Source organism: Elaeis guineensis, chromosome 1 (genome assembly GCF_000442705.2).
Source record: "Elaeis guineensis isolate ETL-2024a chromosome 1, EG11, whole genome shotgun sequence".
Lineage (NCBI taxonomy): Eukaryota > Viridiplantae > Streptophyta > Magnoliopsida > Arecales > Arecaceae > Elaeis > Elaeis guineensis.
Window position 1 is genome coordinate 117,579,347 of NC_025993.2, and position 9,904 is coordinate 117,589,250.

Genomic DNA, 9,904 nt, shown 5'->3' on the forward strand with positions numbered 1-9,904 from the left:
GGAGCTAGAGCCTACACATTGTGTCAGTTAAATTTTTAAACAATGCCGTTAGTTGTAAGTCCATGGACGAGCAGCCACAGCTCTTTACAAACCTTCGTTTCAGGCACAGACCGTCCAAACTGCAGATGAATCAACATCCACAATAACTGATGAGACATAAAATATTCCTAGAAAACGCAAGCCAGTTTGAGAAGCCCATGTCCACAGAGCCATATCTACTGGCTCATCACAACTTTTTGCATCAAAGTTTATCAGTAGCCTATACCCACTTGAGAAAGCTTCTAAGAAATTGTAAAGAAATAGGTCTTTGATAAAAAAAAAAATCAACCAATTCTATCATTTAATAGAGACGAAATCTTCGTAAAAAGAAATACAGCTCTGGACTGAACTCAAAATGCTTGAAAACCCAGTACAGAGGGAAAAAATTCACCATCTAATAACTTGAAAATACTCTCACCAACCGAGCTAGAAATGCCGTTACACAAGCACTAAGAGGTCTCTCAGAAGCAGGTGAAGACCTGCAGGTTAGAGTCAGTGTTGATCCAAATGGGTTCATGTCAAAAAATAGGTATGCAATAATAATTCTCATTCGATCCTAATTGGTTGGGTCTTCCCAACATGAAAAAAAAAAAAAAAAAAACTTGATCCACCTTTACTCCACAAAAACTGCATATTCAGTATCCTCAGAGTACAACAGCTGCCTTCTCCTGGGAAATAAGAGGAATAGGACTAGCTATCAAAGGTTCATAATGGTCAGCTCCAGCACCACACCAGCCTGTAAATTTCCAAATTGATCAAAACATAAAAAGCAAAAATATTATTTCTGACTCTTGACAAGAATCAGATAACCAGAAATATATAATATAAGTAGGAGAAGAAGATCTGAATGACACCTGCTAAATACTAAATATTGTAGTGAAGGCATATTTTCTCCACTCATTTTTTTCTAAATTTATTTTACAGGTGTAAACATAGATAGTTTCATCTATGTTCAATACATAAAATTAACCATTCGCCTTCCCCAAAACAAAAAGGATAAATAGAGAACCTGCCCAATTTGAAGCACAGCAATGGCTTAGCAATCAATATTCAGATGTGATGCAATCGATAATGGACTTGTTTACAAAACATATGTAAATTTAGTTGTCAAGTCTATAAAGTGAGCGAAAGAGAAATACAAAGCCCAATGCACGAGGTAGCCAGCCAAATTGGGTGCACAGATCAATAAGCAATAGAAGCACTTGCAGTCACCTAAAAGGCTATGGCTAATGATACTACAAACAATATTTGTGCTAGCAAGCCTTGACAAAACTTGACTAATGTGTCGACAATGTATGTTCAGAGGTGCAGGCATGGGTCTGATGCAAGAAATGCCAAGCCAAAACATCTTGAAGGCAGAGTACCTGGGGGCATGCAAAGTGGGACCAAATATAGTTCACCAAAATCCCTTGTTTGGTCGTTGTAAGAGCTTTTATGAATAAATTTGGATGTAAATGTCACGTCAAGACCGAGAGATTTTAAATATCCAAATATATATCTCTACTTTCACGACACTTACCCGTGATAAACTATTATTGCATCATATGACGAATGACCCAAAGTTAGTACATCAAAAGAGTTAAGAAGCAGAGGCAAGTTCTAAAAAAAGATTTGGGATTTTGTGCTAAAACACTCATATGAGGAAATCTGACAAACATTAAGGCTCAGCTGTTGCTTTAAGATCAATGTATGATACAACGATAATGATCGCCTGCAAAATTGTTGCACTAAAATGATAAGAAATGGCTATATACCTGTGCCTTTCATAAACAGAAAAATTGGAGGTCCACAGATCTGACCCCTAGGTCGGTGTGGAAGAAAGAAGACACAATTGTCTTCATCAACCATTGCATCTGAACCATGTGCTTGAACCTGATAACATAAAAAAGTAAATGAAATTTACAGGAGATATCCCCACACACGTGTGCAGACACATAGAAAAAGAACAATGTTGGAGAAAAGAAAGATTGTTCATTTTAACATTTTCATGCCATTGTGTATTTCACTTTAATACAAAAATGGAAAGACAAACCCAATTTTCAAGAAACTTTAACACCACAGCTGGAAATCACATTGTTCAATTTAACATTTCTGTCCAATTGTGTATTTCTTTTTAAACAATACCATCAAGCTTGTTTACTAAAAACAGAAACAAACCCAACACTTATAGATACTTTAACACTATTTTAGTTGGCACTATTGTTATCCTTAAATGCCTTTCAGAGAAGATGGTCAGTCTAATCCATGACAAAGTTAAAAAAATACACACACAAACACACCATGCCGACCATAATGAATATGAAACGTGTATAATATGATGTCCTCTTCACGGTACTTTGTCAATGTTCAGTGGAACCAGTGAGAAACAAGCCTACATTGAACCACCTCATGATGCGATGTCAAATTGAACAAGCCATCGAGCATCCTTCCGGAGTGTCTTAATTGGTTTTCTTTGATATGCAACTCCAATCAAATAACAACTTTGTTGATGACCATCTTTTATCATTAGGCCTCATAACCTTTGACTTTGTTACTTTCATAGCAGTAAAGTAAGGCTATTTAAAGGCATCAATCTAGGTGCATTATCCCTTTTGCACATGCATTCGAAACACCTAAATTCTACAATGAACTAGATGCCTAGTCCAAACTATTTGCTAAATCTTTCATTTAAAAAATGTCACCAATTGCTGATAATCTAACAAGCCACGTCACTATTTTGCCTCAAAATTATTGCGTATCCATTCTTTTGAGCATGACTTGGAAATTTTAGATGATAAATGACCAAGATGCTTGAGAAACTAGAACTATTCATACATAAAGTACACCTCAACCAACTCTCTAAGTGCATTCCTATCGATGAAGCAGGCTTCTAGTCTACTAAATAAAGATCTAAAACTCAACTTGCATTATTCATTAAACATGCAATATTTTACATGAAGTATATATGATTTAAGATGGCAGGAACGGATTTATTTTGTTAAACACCTATTGTGCAATCTTTGCAATACTTGACAGCTACAATCAAAGTGTTTTGCATTTGCCCAATTTCATCGCAATCAAGGCTTCACACGCCTATTTGACCAGTAACATGACCAAGGAAAGTTAATGCCACCAGTAATGCAATAGTCATCTGAAACTTGACAACCACAAGTTGTCATTTTGTTAAGCAAGATTGCATTACTTTCACCATAAGGACTGCATCATTAACACTGCAAACTCATTAATATGCATTATAAACAAGAATTCATAGTTTAACTCATAATAGGTACCCGCATTTCATGGTCAACCAACTTGGCATTTTGTGCAGGCTCCTTAAGCTTTGCACTCTCTTTTGACTGACCTCGCAAAATTTAACATCAGAACTTTCTGTCCTTCAAGTTCAGTCAACTTCTCTTCTTAGTTTCAACTGCATATTCTTTTTGTTTGTCTTAATTGCTTTTATGACCACAAACCTTCACTGTCTTAAAAATCACTTGTCCAGCTTATCTCTTTTTTACCTCCTTCATTTCAATGGTTTGCTTCTAATTACAACCACGGTCATAAAAGGTCACACAATGACAAAATAGTAGCAAAAAGAAGAAATGCTTTGTGTATACTTTCCAAACTTCTAGATTTTCTTCAACAAGAGCACTCAATCAAGCTCATCACCTTCAACTCAAGTTTCTCCTGCTGACATTATTCATTGGTAACAATAAGAGTTATTAACAAGCAACACCATATGATGATCTTGCTAAACAAGAAAGGTGTTCTCTCTTCGCACCAACACCCCCTTCACTCTAATACCAGATGCAACATTATATATATGATCACTTTCTATAATGACTGAATACAGGATCCGGAAGATAGGGAGTCACAGTAAATACACCAGAGAAAAGCAAGAGATGAGACTAATAGACTTTGACAAAGCTTCCTGCATTCATATGGACAGTTGAAGTGAATCCAGTATAGAATAACTTAAAACAACAACCATTTCCATGTTACCGTTGAAACAAATAAGCTTTCCAATCCTCATCTTCATCCTTTATGATATATCTTCTTAATGAAATTTTTTATCATTTTATTTGGAAAATAAAATCTATTGACTTGCAATTTTTTGTTCCCTATTCTTTTTGATGCCAAGGAGAATGCTTGGAGATCAAAATGAAGAACAGTAACTGGCTGGTCTCTCTTTTACCCTTTGTACATGTGCAACACTATTAATTAGAGCTAGACACAGATACAGAGAGATACATATATCAGTAACACCAGAGTCAGCAAAACAATGAAATATCTAACAAATATCAAGCAACGTGGAATGAAAACTTTTCCATCTCATAGAAACAAAGACAAGCACAAAAGGACAGCACACACATGCACACAAATATATCCCAGGTGCATGGTCTTTCATTTAAAAAAACAGAAAGAATGCAAGATGCTGATAGGCACATATGTTTAGAGAAGAATATCATTATCATATACTCACCACATAAACTTCTCTCTTGAACTCTGTTGCCAAGCTCTCAATTGCAATGTCATCCCCAAAAGCTGCAGCATGGCCATCCCAGTTCTCATCTACACTTAACAAGCCCTCTTCCGTGTACTGCATAGTGATTATGTCATGTTCATCTTCTTGAGAGCCAGAGATGGACATATACTTTACCCAACTAGGACCATCATTCACAGATATGCATCTCTCCTTATAAATAGATTCTGCTGCAACCTCCCTGCAACCAAAGTCGGACATAATAAACATAGAAAAACCTGATCACCTGAACATGCGGTTGATAATTACATTGCAACATAACTACTTGAAAATTTAAAGAAAGATTCAACCAAAGCTTTCTTTTAGGCCACTGTATCATAGACGAATGCATTAATGGGGAGAAAACACGAGACATGAAACAATCAAGAACCACAATTCTATAAAATGGCACAACTATAGAATGGAAATTAAAGGGCATGGTATGTTACAAGTTATAATTGTTTTCTAATTTTTAGTAACTACTTTGATCTCAATTATTCATATGAAGGTAACAATGCAAATCTATTACCCTGCTGATTCGCCCATTCTTTGAGTGTGGATTATCATACCATGGCTCTGTTCATATTTTACAATTCTGAGATGTCTATACCTTCGTACCCGAACAAATTCACTTCAGATCATGCAAAGAGAATCAAGGGAAAGGTAATATGCGAAATAAGGAAGTGTGTGGACACGCATGTCCGTGTCTTAAGAAAGTCAATAGTCCAAAACTGCAGTACATGCATTCAACTGAACCATTCTTTAGCCCTTGTTTTAGATTGATTATACCAGCAACTAAATGCTTAACAACCATGTTGTGAAGTTCCCATATTTTGTCGTAATCATGTCCATCATATAGCATGGAACCACAATGCAGTTATTCACGCATCGAAGTCATGGACCAAATCTATTATGATTTAATGGGTAAAAAATTAGAATTTCTTTGAATAAAATATCGCTATATGTTATAGACTTATACTAAAAAGACAAAGATGTCATAGATACTAAGTCTTTCAAGAATATAATTATATATAAATTCAAGAATTATTATCGTAACTTTCACACATTAATTAATTAATAGTAACCAATTTTGTAAATCCAGGCCGGATGGGAAAAAAGAAGAAAGAGGAAATAAAAGAAAAAGAAAGAAAAAGAAAAAGGAAAGAAAGAAAAGAAGGAAGGGTAAAGAAAAGGAAAAAATAAAGGAAAAGGAAAGAAATGAAAGAAGAAGAAAAAGAAAGAAATGAACCAGAGAAGGAAAAAAAAAAAAGAAAGAAAGAAAGAAGAAGAAACAAACAAAGGAAGGGAGGAGATAGAGAAAGGAATGAATGAAGAAAGGAAAGTAAGTAGAAAAAGAAACAAACAAGGGAAGAAAGAAATAAAGGGGAGAGAGATGGAGGGTCCTATAGAAAAATAAGGACACCCACATCCCATGAGATTTAAAACCTTACAGCAAATATAGCCATTGCATACTATAATTATGGTGGGCATGATATATATTTAATGATTAATATTTGTATAATGTTTTATATACTACTAATGCAAAAGAGGTTGCAGAATTGTTAGCGGTCATCATAACCGAATTACCCAACTCATACAAAATTACTATTATCAACCAACCCTTAGAAAATTACATTTGACCTGTGGTTTGTATTTGAATATCTTGACCAAATTTAAGGCATCATCTTCTATAAATTATTTTTTTCACTAAAAAGGGAGAGCATTTATTAAAAAGTAGAGTGCCTCTATCAAATTCAAACAAATTCTCCCTACCACTTCATTTAATTTATTCTCCAACTCTAATGCCAAAACATTAGCTTCAACTAATACCAACCTACAAACTCGTTGATTTGACTTACAAAAGGAACCACTAATTATCCTTCATGGTTACACGCTGAGCACAAGCTACAGACAGGCTAGATAATTCATATATGCTTTGCCATGAAAACGGCTTCAGCATTACATGCCTACATGTTTGTATAGGAGAAAACCACCCACACTCCACATGACACGCACCAAATCTCCTTCTTATGTGGGCCCTGCATTCTTTTGTTACAGGAGCCACTTCAATGATTTTTTTTTTCCCTAAGAACTAGGATAAGTGGGAGCCTTGCTGAAAATCAGATGGAGAACGGGATTGAACCAATGACTCATTTGTTACCTAACCCAACCAATTGGCCCCCCAATGAAAGAAGCATTGCTAGTCACTGTAAAGTACATACAGGGAGCATGCCACTATAATTTTAAATATTAATTTCTTGTGACTCCCCCCTCTCTCTCGGTATAAGTGTAAACCACAATCCTGAAATATATTAAAAGTAAGATACATAAAAATTAATAAAAATCTTTTTATACAAATGTAGACTTCCTGAAGTAACGAAAAGTTATAACTTCGGCGCGCCCCTTCTGTTAAAGTTGTTCATATTTACTATTAATTCCATTTTTTTAGCTAAATATCGCATGTCAAATTAGTAGCAAATCAGTTTTAAAGAAGTGCCCAAGTCCTACACGTTCATGTTGTCCACATCAGAGATTAGAGAGCTTTTTAAGTTTTAAAAGAAAAAAATATAACTATAAAAGAACCATAGCATCATCGGAACCCATAAACATATCGAGGAGTTTAAAAAAACAAAGAAAGAAATAAAAAAAAAAAGAAATAAAAGCAAACAACTACAGTTAGATCTACAGGCAACGAAAAATAACGTGAAATGATATCAGAAATGAAATTTATATTAAAAATTACTAAAGAAAAAAGAGAGAGAATAACGTCTCAAGATCAAGATTGCTACCTCCGGAGCCCCAGATCTACGAGCTCTTGGATGGCGGCGTCCATTCCCTCCCGATCCACCTTCCTCGCGAGGAGCTTCACCTCCTGGACCACGTGGATCCCCCAACCGGACTTCAGATCCGGCGAGTAGAGGTGCCGGATCGCCGCATCTACCGCCTCCCTCGCCTCCCCTTCCGCCGATCTGTGGTCCTCTTGGAACCGCTGCACCGTCCGCTGCCTCAGCTCCCGCGGTCCCATCCCCTTCGCCGCCGCCCCCATCGCCCTCCTTGCGGCGGTAAATAGGCAGTTCCCGTCCGATTCAACCTCTCCGCCGTGCTCCAGCCGGAAAACCGTCCCAGGCGTCGACGCGTCCTGGGGATTCCGCCAGAACACCCCCCGCGCGTGGATCTTCTCCAGGTGCCGCCGCTGCTGCTCCTCCAGCCCGGGCACGGTCCCCCATGCAGCGGCAGCGGTGGAGGCCGGATCCGCCTCCGCCGACGGTATTGTCGAGGCGGGGGGCGGGATCTCCGGCCATTGGAGGAGGGGCGGCGAGGGCTTTAGGGTTTCGGTGACGGCGCTTGAGTCGCAGAGAAGCTTTCCCATCGCCTCCTCCTCCCTTTAGGGCTTCTTCTTAACTCCCTTTTCTCTAATTTTCTTCTCTCTTCTCTTCTTTGGAGAGATAGAGAGAGAAAGAGAGGGAGAAAGAGACAAGAAAGTTTCCGTTATAGCCAAAGGGAGGAAGACGGAGGACACGTGTCGGCTTATTATAGGATGAAGGTGGCGAGGTCGGCTAAGTTGTGCCGCCGGGACACGATAATTACCGGGTATCCGTTGGGATTTTTTTTTTTTTTCTTTTTATCGCACGAGTGGTTGTTGACAGCTGGAGACTTTTGACTGACCGGCTTTTGGTCTGAGTCCCATACAACAACGGTTAGTGAAAAAGGAAATTCCAACATCAGCTTTGAATGAAGACAGGAAATTCTTCACGTAAACAGTACATATGTGCGACGTGTCAACGATTGATTTCGACATGAAATGTGTCGTGTCTATCACTTACAGCTGATCCTCACGAAGGAATAGAATAGGGATTTTCTTAACTTAGGGAATCTTTTGGTTGTAAGGGGAAGCATTGTCAAGATCAGCTGTTCAAAATCAAACAGGATTTTCCTCAAAAATCATTAAGATTTATGCGGTTGGCATACGTCAAATAATTGGGTAGTCCGGTGATTCGAAAAAAGCATTTATTTAAAAAAATAATTGTAAAAAAAATATTTTTTTATTATACTTAATTGATAACAATATTATTCAAAAAAATTAATATTAAAAATAATTATTATATTTAATTAAACATAATCTTATATAAATATATTTTTCAACATAAAATATTTTTTAATATTAAAATAATATTATCATCTCCTATTAATTTTAACTATAATCACATAATCTTTCTCATAATATTATCTTAATTTTAATTTTTTTATAAAATTTTTTATTAAATAAATTTAATAAAATAATAAAATAAATTTAATAATTACATATATAATTTTATTAAAAATATTTTTATCAAATATAAATTACCACAATTTGAAAATTTATCCAATACTAATTTTTTATAATATTTATTTTATTTTTTTCAAAAAATAAATAAAAAATTTATTAATTTTTTATTATATTTTTATTTTTATATTAAATATTAAATTTATTTTTTCATGGACCACAAGAAGTTATTCCCCGTCAAACTATAAAATGACGACGTGTTGATGAATGATATTGCACAACTGAGTGTTTCCTGTTCATAAAGTATATCTGCCCAACAAAATTGGAAGTCTGACCTTGTAACCGCGTGGTTTCCAATGGATGGGATGGGATCCAAGGGAGAAATTCTTATCAACATTCGTGTACTCGGTTTCAACGGTGGGATGGCTCAATAAGAGAGAGATGCGGATAGAGATTCGCGTGGTTTGGTGGGAGAAGACGGCCAGGGGTTGGTGGGGTGGGGGGTTGTTATCGTCCGTTACGTTGGACGTTACGTAGTTGTGATGTCCCGCCTCGCAGGGATTCGCCACGTGGCACCTCGAGAGCGCCGTTGACCCCTATCCCGCTGAGGCATCTTGACCGAGGAACCGTCTATTTCCTACCGGTTACCGGTGGCTGGTTTATTTCGCGGAGAGAGAACATGTGGTGATAGAGGAGCGTGTGTCCCGATGGAACCAATAGGTAGATGACACGTAATCATTACGGCAATACAAAGGATTTTGTTTCCAGAGATCTGTGGACGTGTCAGGATGGTGGCTCGTGGGGAGCTATTTCATGTCACAATACGACCCAGCTTTCTGGACCTGGAAAAAGGGAAAATCTTGAGCACTAGGTTGATGGATTCTTGTATTCAAGTTGGGAATTGGGAAGGAAAGCAGTGAGAAAATGACCGTTCCCAAGCTTAGGTGGTTTCCTTGTGGTCTTTGAAAAATTACGGGAGACGTTTAGTTGGAGAGGATGAGAGTCTGAAATCAAAATTAAAATAAATAATTTTTATTTTAATTATTTGATCGAAAAAAGTTTTATTTTGATTTTGATTTCGATTTCAGAATAGAATGAGA

At 36.9% G+C, this 9,904-nt stretch overlaps 1 protein-coding gene across 2 annotated transcripts; it reads right to left on the reverse strand.

Annotated features, from left to right (window-relative positions):
• Nucleotides 1-306: 306 nt before the first annotated feature.
• LOC105038799 (uncharacterized) lies at nt 307-8,024 on the reverse strand. Of its 2 annotated transcripts, XM_073261000.1 has the most exons (5): nt 7,330-8,024; nt 4,502-4,742; nt 1,794-1,911; nt 651-775; nt 307-518 (listed from the first exon to the last, which is right to left on the reverse strand). In XM_073261000.1, the coding sequence occupies exons 1-4, from the start codon at nt 7,908-7,910 to the stop codon at nt 684-686; spliced, it is 1,032 nt and encodes a 343-aa protein (XP_073117101.1). In that variant the 5' UTR covers nt 7,911-8,024; the 3' UTR covers nt 307-518; nt 651-683. The 2 variants fall into 2 exon arrangements, with proteins under 2 accessions (XP_073117101.1, XP_010913004.2); XM_010914702.4 differs by having other exon boundaries at nt 307-775; nt 7,330-8,023.
• Between the last annotated feature and the right edge of the window lie 1,880 nt (nt 8,025-9,904).

Coding starts and splice junctions, on each gene's coding strand:
- LOC105038799 (XM_073261000.1), bottom strand. CDS start 7,910: ATGGGAAAGCTTCTCTGCGACTCAAGCGCCGTCACCGAAACCCTAAAG. Junction 4,743..7,329: donor GTAGATCTGGGGCTCCGGAG/GTAGCAATCTTG, acceptor CTTTGGTTGCAG/GGAGGTTGCAGCAGAATCTA. Junction 776..1,793: donor TCTGTTTATGAAAGGCACAG/GTATATAGCCAT, acceptor GGAAATTTACAG/GCTGGTGTGGTGCTGGAGCT.